The sequence below is a fragment of the Gadus chalcogrammus genome, chromosome 1 (assembly GCF_026213295.1).
Source record: "Gadus chalcogrammus isolate NIFS_2021 chromosome 1, NIFS_Gcha_1.0, whole genome shotgun sequence".
NCBI classification, from domain to species: domain Eukaryota; kingdom Metazoa; phylum Chordata; class Actinopteri; order Gadiformes; family Gadidae; genus Gadus; species Gadus chalcogrammus.
The window spans coordinates 10,546,211-10,563,507 of NC_079412.1; the positions used below are offsets into that span (position 1 = coordinate 10,546,211).

Below are 17,297 nucleotides of genomic sequence, written 5' to 3' on the forward strand. Positions count from 1 at the left end.
CCTGCACACCTGCCCGGGAGAGAGATCGGTGGCAGTTTCTATGGCGACAGGGTCAGCGGTACGGGAGGCAGGATGCCTGCTAGAGGTGCTGTGAGGAGGGGCGGATGGTCTTGTGCCGTGTCGGGTGGTGTTATTTTTAAACATGGCTGATATGGCGTGGAGATGGCTGTCGTGTTAGTCAGGGCACGACCGTCTCCGCCTGCAGCTGCGGCTGCTCCGGCGAACAGGAGGAATGTTTCAAAGTTTTGCGTTGGGGAGAGAGAGCGAGGGCCGGGAACACACACAACCAAACGTTGAGTTGCTCTCGCCTCCCCGGCGCAGAGTTGGGGGCTCAGGACAGCGTGTGTGCTCACATGGTTGTCCGTGATCACATGACCTGTGACTCACAGGCCTTAATAACCCTCCCTGGGCGGGTCTCATGACGGTGAACACCCATAGGATGGATCCCGCGTGTACGGTCGTGTCTCGTTGGTCTCAGCGTGCAGAACAGGATGCTGAACCCCCCCTCCCCTCCCCCCCCCCTCTCTCTCTCTCTGTGTGTGTGCTCAGTGTTCGGACGGGGGCTCGGCTCAGGAGAACTCGTCCCTGAAGCGTGTGGCGGTGGTGGAGGACTTCTTCGACATCATCTACGCCATGCATGTGGAGATGGGGGCCGACCCTGGCCGGGCGCCCAAGCACGCCGGCCAGAAGAAGACCTACAAAGCGGTGAGGAAACGACCCGGGGCGTCGGATAGGAGCGAGCGGTTCCTGCTGAACCAGAGACGGGACAAAGGGCACACGTGTGTTCACTCACAAGGTGCCCCCAGGTTATGAGGCATTTCACTGGAGCAACCAAAAGCCTGCTACCAAAGCATTTTCAGTTCCTTAGACTTCTTCACTTCGTTTGGTTATTATATTATATTTTAGGTATTAATATTAAACGGTAATCCCACATGCCCATGACACGATATTTCACAGTCCTAGTTCCCTGGCTAGGTGTGGAAAGCTTTTATTTGATGTTAATAAACCCATTCGGCCCGGGATCCCTGATCCAGTGTTAAGAGAGGAGGCCAATCTCTTCTCTTTCTCTTTTTTTGGTCTTGCGCTTCAGTTTCCAATCCTAGGATTCCCACTAACGTCTCCCGACAAAGACCAAACATCCCCTCGCCCAGGCAGCAAGTCCTGGCATCATGCACACGAAAGCTAAAACAAACTGTACCAAACACGGCACATTATCCCACAGCCAAACCCTCCGTCTCTCTGCATACGACGGGAGCCAGGGGAACAAAGGCAAACCCAACCCCCCCCACCCTGCTCCCCCCTCCCTCCCCACCCCCTCCCCCCTCCCCGGCGCCTCCCGCTGCACCGCCAGGGGGGGGCTCCTCCTGCCCCCCCGCCGGTGCCCTGCCCTCCTCCGGTGCCGAGTGACACGGGACGCACTGAACCCAGGGCTCTTTGTGTCTGGGGCGAGCGCCGTGTGTGTTTACCCGGCCGCGTTCGGGGAGGGGCCGGGGCCCGAGCGGGACCAACCAGCGGTGGTTCCTCCGTCCCGCACACCCCCCCCTGGGACTGTAGCCGCCGCCGCCGCCGCCGCCACCGCCACCGCCACCGCCGCCACCAGAGAGCTCTGTTCCTCCTCCCCGCGCCCCCTGTGCCCGTGGAGCGGTCCTGTCACGTCACATAGGACGCCAGCCCGTTGAGGAGGCAGCACTGCTGGGCCAGGGCATAATATGGAGCTGTCACCGTGGCCTTCTGGGGGAGCGCACACACTCCCCTGGCTGGCCTTTTCCCTCCCTCCGCTGCCTCCAGGGGTCGGGTGGAGGGGTGGACGGGGTGGGCGGGGTGGAGGGGTGGGCGACGGGGGAGGGCTGGGGGGGGTTGGTGGGTGATGGGTGGGCACCCCTGCTGCCTCGGCATGGTCACGTGAAGGTCGCGTTTTTACAGGGAAACGCCAGAGGGGGCGTGGGGCCAGAGATAAACAGAGAAGGGAGCTAGAGCGTGAGGGAGGGAGAGAGAGAGAGAGAGAGAGAGAGAGAGGGAGGGGAGAGGGAGGGAGAGAGAGAGAGAGAGAGAGAGAGAGAGAGAGAGAGAGAGAGAGAGAGAGAGAGAGAGAGAGAGAGAGAGAGAGAGAGAGAAGACAGAAATAGAGGAGATGGATTTAGATGCACCTGTAAAAGGAGGAAAAGAAAAGAGACAAACATGACAGGAGAATACTATATTAATACTAGTTATGTTCTCTTCCATGGCCAGGAAAGTACAGAAAGTAACGCGGTGAGAATGTGAGATGAACAGGAGCATGTGTGGCCATAAGGAGAGAGGGGGAGGGGGAGGGGAGGGGGAGGAAGAGTTTTGCCGGATAAGGAGGGGGAGGAGAAGGAGGAGTTGGGGGAGAAGGAGGGGAGGAGGAGGAAGAAGAGAGGGAGGAGATGAAGGAAGAGTTGGGGGAGAAGGAGGGGGAGGAGAAGAGGAGGGGAGGGGAAGGACTCCTGGTTCTGTTTGCTCTGATAAAAATACAGCCGCTGAAACAGCCACCTTCACTTCCCAAGTTTAACAACAACAACAACAACAACAAAAAAAAACATAGAAGGAAACGTCATAAGATTACCGGGCCAACATGTGACGCACACGCAAAAAACAAAATGAAACACATGAGATTGCGGTTTGCCGTTGAGCTGCAGCCTGTGTCTCTTCTAACACCACAGATAGCGGAGACCTACGCCTTCCTGCCCAGAGAGGCGGTGACGCGCTTTCTAATGAGCTGTGGAGAGTGCCAGAAGAGGATGCACATCAACCCCAGCACAGCAGAGTTCAAAGGTCAGGGCGCCATTAGCTCAGAAAGCCTTCAACTACACAGCTACAGGCCCAATCCCATTTCTACCCCTTACCCCTTACCCTTACCCCTCCCCCTTGTTTTGAAGGGGGAAGGGGAAGGGGTAAGGGGTAGAAATGGGATTGGGCCACAGTCTCTACTGTCTGCTACTAGACTGTTACGACAGGTGGCCTGGCATTCAATCAGAGGATAATGATTTAAAAATACAATAATAACACTATTGTTATACTACATCTAGTAACAAGTAGCAGACAATAATATAAAAATATATATTTAATCCGTAACAATATAATTGCATCCCAATACAGCAGTGCACCTAGTCTGATTTTACATTGTTTTCTTAATTGTTGGGTCGTCCTCTCCAATACAATTACTTTGAGGACCTAACTTGATATTTGAAAAAGGAAATATGAATATGAATGATAACCTGTTAGAACAAAGATTTGGATCGCTCTAAGACTGATCATATGGTCCCTCTAGTGGTAGGCTAGATGACGACGGCCTAAATAACACTGGATTCATGCTCAGCCCTTTGTGATGGCGAACCTTCTGGAAGCGATTTAACTGATGTGGGGTTCTTAAGGGTCAAATTGTAAAAATAATGAAACAATAGGCCTACTCCTTTTATTTAAAGCGCTTATTTTGGATAAATCCCACAGAAAGTAGAGTATTTTCCGAGATCATATCACCAGGATGAATCATTAATTTCAAGTGGAACAGGGTGTTTCTCAACGTTGTTTTAATTCCTTCATTTTAATTTCTTTGCAGAAAATGATCGACCAACATCACTAGTCCCGGACCTCATCGATTACAACATGCCCCTTACTGCCACCTACCTGAAACAAATGAAATTACAGTGCATGTCTAACAACGAAAGGGTAAGAACTACATTTTCTTAAAAAAAACTAAATTCTTTCTTATTAAATACATGAACACTTTTCTGTCTGTATTCTAATTATAAGCCTACTATTATAAACAATGGGCCTTGTGAGAAATAGTCCAATGAGTTTGTGGGAGGAGTCAAACACTGAAACAGGGATTGGGATTATTCGACCTGCTGTAGCGCATGACGTCAGAATGTAGCCCCGCCCCTCCACACCATTGACAGATTATACGAGCATCTGATGAATAAAAGCGGTAGAAATAACTTGAGCAAAATAAACAAAGCTTCGCGATATTTATGTCAACTATTTTGAAAATTAATTGACCAAAACAATGCCGGTTAGGCCTACTATTTGAGGGTGAGTAATCCAACCTTGCGAACAGAATGTAAGAAGTGTCTAGGGCTCAGATTGTGTGTGTGTGTGTGTGTGTGTGTGTGACGGGAATACTTAAATTCTTGAACGTTGTAAAGCCTCAAATAATAATGTTATGTTGATTTACTCCTAAATTCTATTTAAAAGAGCTGATGGTTTGATGTTGTTCAGTTCTCTGAATCAATAAACCTATTTCGTAGGCTTTTGCTCATCTCCCTTCATATAGGGTTGTTTGGAAATTCTCATCAATTATATAAATATATATATTAAAAAGAAGCTACCCAAAGTATGTTAGATTATAATACTTGACACGGTGGTTCTCTGTAGATTTCGATATACTACTGATGGGATTCGAGTTGTGTTTTGGTAAACAAAAAACAGAAGAAGAAAACATCCAATCTCGTCATAGCTATTGGAAGCAACTCCACAAACATGTTATTTAATGCTATATACATATTATGTATAATTACCCCCGCCCCCATCCCAATACCACACCACCCTCTCTCTCTCTCTCTCTCTCTGTCTCTCTCTCTCTCTGTCTCTCTGTCTCTCTCTCTCTCTCTCTCTCTCTCTCTCTCTCTCTCTCTCTCTCTCTCTCTCTCTCTCTCTCTCTCTCTCTCTCTCTCTCTCTCTCTCTCTCTCTCTCTCCCCCCCCTCTCTCTCTTGCCCTCCCTCTCTCTTAACAACATGGATGGCTTGGTACCTAATAGAGCTGTCACCGAGTGTTTTGGTCCCCTCAAAAATCCTTGCAGAGGGCTGCGTAATCCCAGAAGGACAGTCCTATTTGTGCACTCGTGTGAGGGAATGAGATGAGCGCATATAGTTCTGATGTGCTCTCATTACACATAGGTTCAAGTTATACACGAGGACAGCTCTGCTTGGATGAGTCTTCATTCCTAGACATTAATTAGGCATCACATCAGACAAGAGCAGTGATTCCCCAAATTATCCTTATGCCAACATTGGGATGAGAAAGTTATGTGGTTGCTTGTTAGCTAATTGTAGGCCAAGGCAGCCTGATGCTAGCAGCCTATATGTGTCTCATTTGGCCATGTCTTCGTGTTTATGTTATGCTAGGATGATCATCTATTGGTCCCCTCTCGGCTGTCTGGAGTTAGGAATAGCAGTGCCTTCCAGACATATGCTTTTACATGAGTTCAGTTCAGAATGAAAACTCAAAAATGTAAGGACATTGTCCTTACACAGTTTGTAGGCCTGTATGCTGCAACGAAGAAAATAGCAACAGTCTTATATTTTGTTTTCTTCCTTTCCTTCCTCATCTGGGATGGAAACAAGTAGGAGTGGGAGATACATGAACTCTACGCTCTGATCCCACATTATAATGTGTGGGCTCCAAAAACGACATTAACAAAAATAACAATAACAATCCTAACAGCTCTTAGCACAGGTTACACAGAGCTTCATAAGGAAAGTACCATGGGAATACCATCCAACAGAAAAAACTGATAATAATAATAGAAACACACACACAAAGACAACTACAAAGAATTAGTGTCATTGATAGTGACGCACGCAAGCTGAGGTTCTGCTGTTCTGCTCACTGGCTGCGTTTGGCCTTAGGATGACACCTCTGTGAGCAGCGAGGACATGGACACAGCAGAGCCGGTGTGGGTCCCAGCGGAGCAGCCCCCAGTGCCTGCTCTCACCTCCCCCAGTGGAGAGAGGGTCCCCAGCCCGTCAGCCAACATAAAGGAGGAGGAGGGTAAGATGGCCGCTGGGACCGTCATTATAGTTCTTGTTTTTGTTGTTGTTGTTATGTTCCTTGTTTTCGGACCTTCATTCATTGAGTGTTATATTATAGAGAGTTCCTTTGTTTATGTATTCGTTAATTTTCAAGTTTAGTAGGTGGTCTCTGATTGGTTGAATCAGATGTATTCACGGTGTTTATGAAAAGAGCACAGATTGGTGGTCCCTCTTAGAGTCCTAATCCCAAACAAATCCACTCCGGGCAGCCGGGTGGGCCCACTACTGCCTCTGCTACTGCCCACGAACAGCCTGCCTCTCAGGATAGAGGGCTTAGTCAAGTAGGACAACACAACCCCCATAATAGCCTCAGCAGATTACACATTACAATAGAAAAAACTTAAAAAGGGGGAGGCAAAAACAGCACTTTCCACATTCTAGTGAAAAAGGGTGGTGGTGACTGTGGATTTATCCCGAATCAAACAAACGTCAGAGAAATATTGACTCAGGTATTACTCACCAGGAACAGTTCCCTGATCCCTCCCCCGCCTCCCCCAAAGGGGGTCCGTCCCCCCTCGTTACTTCCTCACTGTTTAACCCCCGAGCCCCCCTTGTTCCTCTTATTTCTATTAGTCTTGACAGTTGACCCCGATACACACTTCCTGCACAAACACAGTGAGCAGGAGCACGTTACGCCACGAAAAACATAGTTTCCACTAAAACACCATCACTGTTGTTGTTGGTGACCACGGCAGAGACATGCTTGAGTAAACACAACAAATCCCTTGACTGTTAGCGGCCCCTGAATCCTCCACACACACACACACACACACACACACACACACACACACACACACACACACACACACACACACACACACACACACACACACACACACACACACACACACACACACACACACACACACACACACACACCACAAGCAGGCGTACTCATTCTCCTTCCTCCTCCTCCTCCTCCTCCTCCTCCTCCTCCTCCTCTCTCGGTTCAGAGGATGACTCGTCAGAGAGCGGCAGCGCCAACGGGCTGCCGGCCCTGGCGTCCCCCGAGGTCCCGGCCGCGGCTGGGAACCCCCCAGAGGGCGGGGTCCCTTACGGGGAGGTGACGGAGAACGGGGTGAGCGCCCCCCTGGACTTCAGCACCACCTCCTCCTCGTCCTCCTCAGAGGACCAGCAGCCCGTCAACCTGAGCGAGAGGCTTCTGCCCCCGGGCAGCCCCCCGCCCTCCTCCTACCCCTCCGACCCCAGCAGGAAGTATCCCGTCAAGGCGGAGTACAACCACAACAACAACAACAAGGTAGGGACGCAAAGCATTGTGGGGGTGGTGATGAATGACCTCCTACTCAGTGGATGGTGGTTTGCAGCGCGCCGTCGTTGTGATGGAGCATTACCATGGCGTTGATGTGTTGGAAAATGGATGATTTACTAGACATCCATATCTATTTTTAATAATGCGTTCTACTAACATCTAGAAGCAAGTCTTTGTTTATTTGATAGACATGTGCCTCAGCTGTGTGCTGCCTGGTTCTGGCCTCAATGTTGGATTGCATTGTATGTATTTTTGTATGTACATCCAGCTAATATTCCGTCATTGGCAACTAGTCTTGCACGTACTGGCCAATAACAATTAGATTAAATAGGGGAATCCAGATCGGCAAGACCAGTTTAACCAAATATAGTAAGCAATTTATACAAAATCTCTAGGCCTACATTAGAGTGGTTTGTTAAATTGTAAAATTATTATGTATGTACGTATGTACGTACGTACGTATGTATGTACGTATGTACGTATGTACACATGTACATATGTACGTATGTACCTATGTATGTATGTACGTATGTATGTATGAATGTATGTATGCATATGTTATTTTGAAATTTAAGTTTGAAAGAACATGCCTTTATAAAAAAAAAGAACATCTATTATATATATCTTTATACATATATTATCTATCACTGAATCGATGCCGATTCGTTTTGTACAGCGCTACTCCACAGTCATGTATTTACTGTGTGTGTATTTGTGTGTGTGTGTGTGTGTGCGTGTGTGTGTGTGTGTGCGTGTGCGTGTGCGTGTGCGTGTGCGTGTGTGTGTGTGTGTGTGTGTGTGTGTGTGCGTGTGTGTGTGTGCGTGCGTGCGTGTGTGTGTGTGCAGTCCCCCCCCTACAGCTCAGGGAGCTATGACTCTGTGAAGACGGAGCTCAGCATGAGTGCAGAGGACCTGTCCTCCGGCCGCGCCCAGGCCATGGACGACGATGACGACGACCACGACGACCACGACGACAGTGACCGGATCAACGACGCAGAGGGGATGGACCCTGAGCGCCTGAAGGCCTTCAATGTGAGACCCCTCCTCCGCCTCCATCTCCCAGTCCTCAGCACCGGGTTCATAGGCTGATCGGATCCTCACGAGGGGAACTCATTATTATACATTATATTATATGTATTAAAATGTTGTTCATAACAATAAAGCACTACTTATTTCAGTGTTTATAAAATATATCACTGGTTTAAATTCTATAGCATACTATTTTGTGTTTGTGTTCTGAATTTATTCATGTGATCAGATATCAGTTTTTCAGTGTATTTTGCATCCTATTTAGTGCCATTATTGCCATATATTTGCTATATTCTATATGCTATAATACTTACAGCTTTGACCCCCCCCCCCCCCACAGACACACACACGTCCTCCACCCTCTCTACCTCTCTAATGCCCTCTCCCCCCCTGCTCCCAGATGTTTGTGCGGCTGTTTGTGGACGAGAACCTGGACCGCATGGTGCCAATCTCCAAGCAGCCCAAGGAGAAGATCCAGGCCATCATCGAGTCCTGCAGCCGCCAGTTCCCAGAGTTCCAAGAGCGCTCGCGCAAGCGCATCCGCACCTACCTCAAGTCTTGCCGGCGCATGAAGAAAGGCGGTTTTGAGGTGAAGGCAAACTCCAAGTTCCACACTTTCTTTGCAAACATTGAAGTGCACCATATTCTCATACTGATCATGGCATGTTTCGTACATTTTGTAAATCCTAAACGATGTGCTGTGCGTTACCAGATTCGACCGACACCTCCTCACCTCACTTCTGCCATGGCGGAAAACATACTCGCAGCCGCCTGCGAGAGCGAAACCCGCAACGCTGCCAAGAGGATGCGCCTGGATGTCTACCAGCCCACGGTAAGCATCTTGGCAGGAGCTGCTCCGAATCGACCGGCATTGATGAGCGGATCGAGGAGACCTATGAATAGCTTCGGATCACGATTCACGCCAATTATTATTATTTTTCTAATTTGTTTTACGTGCTTTCAATGTTCCACGTAAATTAAGGCAAAGTTGTATATGGTTTGTGTTGAAGGAGGAGCCGGCCAGCCTGGAAAAGCCCGCCTCCAGAGAGCCGGCCCCCCCGACCAGCTTCTCCACCGCCGCCTCGGCCTATGCCCAGGACCTGCTCTACACCAACGGAGGCCTCAACTACAACGTCCGGGGCTTCGCAGCGGCCAGCGCCAACCAGCAGACCAGCCCTGCTGCAATCACCAACGGTAAACCAAGCTCTTGTTGTTTAAATGTAGAATCCATCCTGCTGGTACCCAATGTAGTGCAAATTATATAGAATGGATTATTATGGGTTCATTCACCACGAAAAGGACAAAGGAGAGGAAAGACAAATGATTACAGAGGATGTTTGCTTTCCTTGTCGACGGCTATGAAACTGTATTGGTTGTTATCTTCTCTAACCCTCTCCCTCCCTCTCTCCCTCTCTCTCCCTCTCCATTTCTCTGTTCTCTCAACTGTCCCCCCCCCTCCCCCCACCAAAGGCCCCACAGATCTGAGTATGAAGTCCGTGACCCCAAACTGCTCCTCCTCGAGCTCCAACAGCCACGGCCAGGGCGGGGGTGGGGGCGGGGCCTCGGCCCAGCTCAGCCCCCCAGAGGTCACGGCGGTGAGGCAGCTCATCGCCGGCTACAGGGAGTCCGCCGCCTTCCTGCTGCGCTCCGCGGACGAGCTGGAGAACCTCATCCTGCAGCAGAACTGAGCCTGAGCTAGGCTAGGCTAGGCTAGGCTAAGCTTAGCCAAGCTAAGCTAGGCTACACCGTGCCAACACCTTCTCTCCGAGGCTGTCTGTCTGCATCACTCTCAAGTCACATGGTTGGAGGGCGGGGGGAAGACTATGAATTCCTTTACGAAGGCACAAAACGTTCAAGGGTACAAACTACAGCGCACAATCGGTCCTGTAGGAGCGGTTCCTTTACCTAATTGATGTTTTGTATTTGAAAGAAATGTATCCAAGGATTGAAATATATCTGTTTACGTTATGCATTCAGTTAAGTTTGACCTTAGTGCCACATTATCTCAAACCCATCACCTTTTCCAGCTAATTCACATCCCATCTCTATTCCCCTCCTTCTCAGGTCTTAATCTTAAGTCAATTAGTGCCCGTTAACCCAGTAGAGATGCAGTGATCTACCTGGATCACTGGATCTGGACAATTATCTGCTGATTACAAAGTACCAGATTCCCTAAAGTGTGTACAATTTGGGGGGTAAAATGGCATCGTAAAACTACTTACATTTATTGCTGCTACAAATGTGGCAAACTGCCGCTGAACTGCAAACCTCAATGGCCTGGATGTGTTGACGTGTAAACACACAAAAGAAAACGCAGAAACACAAGGAGAGGTGGAATTTAGAAAATATATCAGACATCGTTCACTCGGGACATAATCCGTTTCTGTCTTTCAAATGACAAATCTCAAACAAATCAATTAACTTTCATGGAATCTCTTTCTCCTCTTCTATTTGGGTGTCTTATGATTAGTAGTTGTGTGTTTGTTATCATGACTATCTTTTGGTTGGTGTTCTGGGGGGTAGTATCACCATGGTGGTTTTACCACCACTCGACATACAGGAGGTTTGAAGAGGCTTTGACAAAACCTTTGGTATGCAAACTAAGTCATGCAGACACCTGTCAGGGAAAAGGAGATTGAAATATTGATTAGTCAACGTTCAGAGAAAAGGTGCAATATTTGAGATAATCAGTAGAAGAATCACAAGAGGAAGGAAAAATAGAGTGACTTTATCAATCTGCTGTTCTTTAGTCTGAGAGCCTTCGGGGAGAGTTAATGGGGAGGAAAGCAGGGGGTACAATGCCACTTTCTTCTCCTGTTTCCACTGTTAAAGAAGTACAACGATTTATCCCATGCAGCATTGTAGCCGATTTCAATGTTGTTGTTTCTTTTTGTTGTGAGCACTGATCTTTATCTCCAACCTCATGTCTGAGACACTTTTATCGACTGAAACCAATCGTTCAGGCGTGACTAAGAAAAGGGACCTGGTTAAAAAAAAATATTGTGATTTATTGTTGAACGTCTTTTTTTTACTCTAGAGATTTTTTGGGTCATTTTGTGCAGAGATTGTTCAGTGAAAATAGTTTTCTTGTTTTTTTCTAATGGCGCGTTGAGCTTACATGTAGCCATCTAGGGAGGCAGCCGCTAGCATGAGGTTGTGTAGAACGAAATGCATTACGCTGCTAGCCCGCCTCTCTCATCCATATATATATATATATATATATATATATATATATATATATATATATATATATACATACATATATATATCATATATATATTTAACCCATCTTTTTTTTCCACAACATTGATGATATTCCTCTGTTACCACATCCCTACATGTCCACACCCCTGTCATGATGAAAACAAAATACTGTTAAAAAAAAAAGCAAAAGACAATCTTTGAAAAAGATGTAATCACATCACAGTTTACGCTGACAACATTGCCGCAAGGGTGTGTGTGCTCGCGCGCCTGTGTGTGTGTGTGTGTGTGTGTGTGTGTGTGTGTGTGTGTGTGTGTGTGTGTGTGTGTGTGTGTGTGTGTGTGTGTGTGTGTGTGTGTGTGTTGGAGATCAGAGAGCACACAGAGTATACCCATAGCCAGACGGAGAGCACAGTCTAAGCGCAGACACTTGACTTTACTGGTTGAATCAGTGGAGGACTCAGCACAAACGCAGCCGTGTTGGTGTACGTAAATGTGGTTCTGTTGTGTATTTTATTTAACATTTCTTTGTTTTTACCCTTTGATGTAAGTGTTAGCATTAACACCTTTGTTGGATTGTGTGAAATGGAGTGACCCTTTCATAGCTATTTTGTAGTGAATGTGTGTGAGTGAACCTGTGAAGTGATTCAGTGGTCGGAAACATTCCAAATGAAACAAAGTCTCTTCATCAAACAGCGAACCTGGCCCACGCCTTGTTGCTTTGGCGATTATATTTCTGTATTTATTACAAATCCCAACCATATCAGCTAGCATGTGTAATACATGACCAGTGTATCGCTGCCCATGCATATGTTGATGTCACGCAATGATATTAGGCCTGTCATGTGTTACACAAAGCCTGATGCACAGCAGATATCACGACCCCATTATCAATTGGACCGCGTTACATTTTAATTGTCAATGATATTATCTATTGCAAGTTTGTAAGCACTTTATAGCTCAGGATTAAGGTAACACAATACAGTGAGGTGTGTCTTTACCTCACTTGGAATATCTGTTCCAGTCCAGCATTTCCTGGACAGGTAGCACACTGGACCATTTTAATCTGTGTGCAACTGTGTCTATTGATATAGAAGTACATTTGGGTACAGAAAAAAATAACAACCACTTTATTATCAGTTTCAGTTTATCTTCTTTTTTGCATTTGTAGATTCAAAATGAAAAGTAATTAACACACAGTAGAAAAAAACATGGAGTTTCTGAACTTGCCACCCTGGTCCCCACAGACGTCTTCCTTTTTTGTCCTCCAACTGCTTCGTGTTAACCAGCTATTACAGTAGCCATGGCAACCGCACGATGGCTCTCCCACGCATTTTCTAAAAGCAACGCTAAAAGTGAAGCTTGTGCGCGGTGGTTCCGCATCATTCGTCATCTCTTACTGCCGTCTCTCCAAAGCTCTCGTCCCCTCAATATTTTTGCTTGCAGATTTGTATCGATGTCTTTGGGTCTACACTGAGAACGAACATGTGGGTCTGTGCTGGAGTTACTGTGAACGAGGAGGACCATACCCCTGGTAGACATCTTTTTTTGTAATGGCCAATCGAATTTATCTTTGTATTGACTGGAAAATGTAACGTATTGATGTTAATGAAAATTGCCCTGGTAGTTTGTGGATTGCTCAAGTGGTCAGATAAATGTACTGTATAGCTGTACAAAGAGTGATAAAAAAAGACATGTTTGAAACATTTCATTTTCCTGTGAGTACAGCACTGTTTTTGAAAAAAGTGGTTTTTTAAACCCTTGCCTGTTATGACTTTATTTGGTGGTGCTCTGTAAGATTTTTGTTATTGTTATTTATATGATTTTATTTGTCACCTCCCCTGCACTGAAAAGAGATTGTAGCTTTGTGCAAGGGGTATATTCCAGTGTGAAGCTTCGTAATTCCCCCTCTGGTTTTGGACTCAGTGAAAGTGTGATGTTTACATGTACAGTTTTACAACTTGCTTTTTTCTCTGTTTTTTATTTCTCACCTTTGCCACAATCTGCGTACTTTTTTTTCTTTCATATTTACTTTTATAGTTGAATCCAATGCAGATGTGACCACTTTGACCTTTGACCCTTTGCGGTCGGAGTGGGCCGTTACGACTGGGATCGGTGGTGGCTAAGCACCTCAAACTGTCAAGTCTTAAGTAAAGGGGAGCTTCACGACATCTCAAAGTGGACCATTTAGTATTTATCAAGTCAGCTAGATTAGTAAAACTAATATCGGAAGACATTGTGGTCAGGAAAATAGTTAATTGTTAAACTAACCCTTTGGGATAGAATCCATCATGTACTATTGAATTGCTCAGAATAATGTATCGTTGGGCCCGTGTCGCGAGGTGAGACCACTCACCTGGGTGGTGTTCACTTTGACGTGTTGTAATCTCTCCTTGGTAACATAAAAGCCATTCCCCTCTCCTGGCCTTCAAAGGGGGAACCCATAAACCTCAGGAAATACTGAATCTTCAAGTTACGTTTTTATCCATGAATCTAAAAACTCACAAAAAAAAACGTCTAAGCCTCGACCGAAAACCATACCATTTATACGAGATGTCTATTGTTTTGTACATTTATCATTGTGATTTCAAAGTGAGCTTTTTACAGTATCTGTGACTTAATATTTTGATTTTTGGAGTGTTTATACGTCTGGATATTTATTATTATATGTGAAAGGACAAAAAAACTAAAAAAGTAGAAAATGGAAAAAGGCTGAACCCGTTTCATTTGTATGTTTCATGCAAAGCTGTCCGGCGGGATGCTCTCTGCCTCTTACATATCAGCCACTAACGAGAGACTTGTGTTTGTTTGGAGATAGCTTTTTTCAGTGTTGCATCAACGCTATGGTGAAAAAAACAGCAAGTGGCAAGGCTCTCTTCTTCTTCTGAGATGTCAGTAATTCAATAAAATAGTGCGACGAGTTATCAAACTCCAAACACGGCTTGTTCATTGGATCTATCTGTCTGTTCCTCTTTCCATCCCTCTCGCTGTCATTGCCTAATTTCTGTACTTTTTCATTTGTGAGTGGCTCAGTCCACAAGAGAGCAGTAGACTCCAAGAGAGAGATTGGAATAGCAGGGTAGGTTTTGTTTTATTATTCCAGTGAGAAGAGAAAACCACTGGAATACAGTGATGTCAAACACACCTCTCTTCTCCAAATTAAATAAGATTCACACACACACACGCACACGCACACGCACACACACACACACACACACACACACACACACACACACACACACACACACACACACACACACACACACACACACACACACACACACGACCCAAAACACATTTTTTACAGGATGTAGATATAATAGACCATGAACTGAAAACCCCTAAATGCGATTGTCTGAAGGTAATTAAGACTTCGAGTCAAACAGACCTGGCAGGATTTTGAGATTTTAATGTGGAAATTGATGGAATATTCCATTGGAGAGCATCCCTCTTTTGTGGGCAGTAATGAGCCACTGGTGCCTTGTTACACTTAGCCTTTAGCCTACAATGTGTAGCGTCCAGTAAATAACCTGATACTTTATAAAGGCAAAACACAAAGATGAAGAATGGGTTTATTAACCTGCCATAATAACGAATCCATTATCTGAGTGGAACAACCCGGAGTACAACTGAAACCCCCATGACTAAAAGGTTCAACCACAACAAACATGTTTACTCTAAGGGCCTGAAACCTTGAATTATAAAAAGAACACGATCGATAAAGAAATTGAGTTCCACCTTCGCAAACACAGCGGCGCTCCCTCCCTCCAGGCCGCTGATCAAACACTGCCATGTAACTGGACGGCCCCGGGCCGTGGCACACAGGACAGAGGTCACTGTCCGATTACGCAAAAAACAGACTACCACGAAAGTAGTGTGTTTGCAGTCCAGTTTATCACGGAAATGAATAAACACAGACCAACGTGTCGGCCCTGATTCATTAGTCCGAGAGGTGGTTCTCCTCGTCTGATAGGACTGAGGCTGAGGGAGTCTAGGTGAAAGGCTATGGCAGGAGGCAGGAATGGCACCCACAGCTGCCTGCGTCCCAGATTCAAATTTTATATTTAAACCGAGTGACGAATGGGTTCTGAAATCTTTGGTCTAGACAGCCACCTGTGTCCTCTCTATACCTTCCTTGACTTCCTTGACTTCTTGACTTCAGGCTGTTATGCTGAATTAGACTAGAGAAGAGTTGTTATATCAATAAAATGACCACCTTGATTTTATCAACAAAAATAATACAAAACGCCCCCAGCTGTAAATTGTATTAACACAAGGAAAGTTTGATATTAATAAACATTTATACTCTACAGGTATATTCATTATTTAAGACGAAAAGTACAACATGTTGCTAAAATATATTGTTCTATTGATACATTCTATTAGAGAACTTCTAGTTTCTAACCGATCTATCTCTAAGCATGGTGGGGTTTCACCTTTGGACAGGGTAACCTATCTCTGAGGGGTAGGAAGCAGCATGGCCTCAGCCCCAGGTCAACAGCCAGGAAGCCCCTCAGCCGCAGCCCACGTGTCATCCACTCCGGCTTGGGCTGCTTTTGGATCAGGACTGGGTACAATTTTAGCAGCAAGTTGTACTCATGCCAGGAATAGGTCTACTGTTACAAGCCTGGAGGCGATGACTCACGCATTCGTCAGCTCGACATAGTGGCTCAGCACGGCTTGCACCAACATTCATACACAGAGTGGGGCAGAATTATTAGTCATTTTTTGACGAGGTTTCTAGGTTGTCCCTTTTACAGCAAAAATACTAAATTGTGGCCTACACGTCAACATATGTTGAAAGTGTGAAAATGATTTATTAAGATCAAATGTAGTTATTCTATATGCTGCCTTCCCCCAAGAATATTTGTTCATCTATTCATAGCGAGCATGCATTTCAAAATGCCTGCCCGGTTTTTTGAGGGCATTTGGCACAGGATCCTGTTACTGTAAGAAATAAGGGATGTTTAAAAATACACAAAATCCAATGCCAATGTGTAGACTTTTGACCAGACAGGACATGTTGGTTGTCACAGCAGGAGTTTAGGTCAGTAATATGAACAATGGTGTTTTATATTAATTTACAAAATGTGCAATTTTAATTATGGATGTAACGTCTATAGCCTGTAAAGCAGACGTCTAACCTTCAGTATATATTAGAAAACCTAGTGTGCCACTCCAGGAACAGTATCAAGTTGCATGTGGCAACGTGGCAAAGCTATTAACAACATGACTGCTGAGAGAAAAGTAAAGACAACACAAGGCTCTGCCTGCAAAGAACAGGCAGGTGACTTGCAAACTCAAGATATGACCAAATCAACAAACTTGCTTTCAAACACACTTCTAACCTTTAGCCTACATTGGGATAAAAAATCTTGGGGAAAATAAAGAATCTTGAATTCAATGTAGGCAGAAAGTTGGTGTCAATGCGGACATTGACACCAAGGGGCATTAATGAAATAATTAAAAAAAAATGTATTGAATTAACGTTTTTATGCACATTCTCCCTTTCGTGAAATACTGATTTTTCTTCTTTCTAGAACTCAATAGGCTGTATAGTTGATGAAATACTAATGAACTATTTCACCAAACAGTCTTGATATTAAGAGTGTGTAACAGACTGTCAGTAGGCTTTAAGTGGGTTTCATGGTTCTGAAATGTGTCTCCTGCGTCTTTAATTGTGAGCGATGGAGAAAAGCAAGGGGGGGATCTAGCCGGTCTCCTGTTCCAACAGGTGACCTGGATTCAGCTGCTACAAGAGTGTGCCGTTATCTAAACGGTATAATCCAGTGAATTAACTGCTCCTAATCATCGCAAAGATAAACAGCTTGTGGCCGTTTAGCAAGTAGGCCAACGTCAGTAATTCCTCTGAGAACATTTTTCTTCATCATTTTCAATTGAATGCATAGATAAATCTGACCAGGTCTTAAATCTGAGTTGTTTTTCCAGAATCTTCGATAATAAAATA

At 45.6% G+C, this 17,297-nt stretch overlaps 1 protein-coding gene across 1 annotated transcript in view; it reads left to right on the forward strand.

Moving 5' to 3' along the window:
• Positions 1 to 9,816, forward strand: part of nol4la (nucleolar protein 4-like a) — a 20,338-nt gene extending 10,522 nt beyond the window's left edge. Inside the window, exons 2-11 of the mRNA XM_056601251.1 lie at positions 550 to 705; positions 2,682 to 2,793; positions 3,578 to 3,687; positions 5,647 to 5,788; positions 6,783 to 7,087; positions 7,946 to 8,131; positions 8,529 to 8,717; positions 8,841 to 8,960; positions 9,139 to 9,322; positions 9,599 to 9,816. Coding sequence (XP_056457226.1) covers positions 550 to 705; positions 2,682 to 2,793; positions 3,578 to 3,687; positions 5,647 to 5,788; positions 6,783 to 7,087; positions 7,946 to 8,131; positions 8,529 to 8,717; positions 8,841 to 8,960; positions 9,139 to 9,322; positions 9,599 to 9,816 — 1,722 coding nt within the window. The remainder of the gene's footprint in view (positions 1 to 549; positions 706 to 2,681; positions 2,794 to 3,577; positions 3,688 to 5,646; positions 5,789 to 6,782; positions 7,088 to 7,945; positions 8,132 to 8,528; positions 8,718 to 8,840; positions 8,961 to 9,138; positions 9,323 to 9,598) is intronic.
• The last annotated feature ends 7,481 nt before the right edge of the window (positions 9,817 to 17,297 follow it).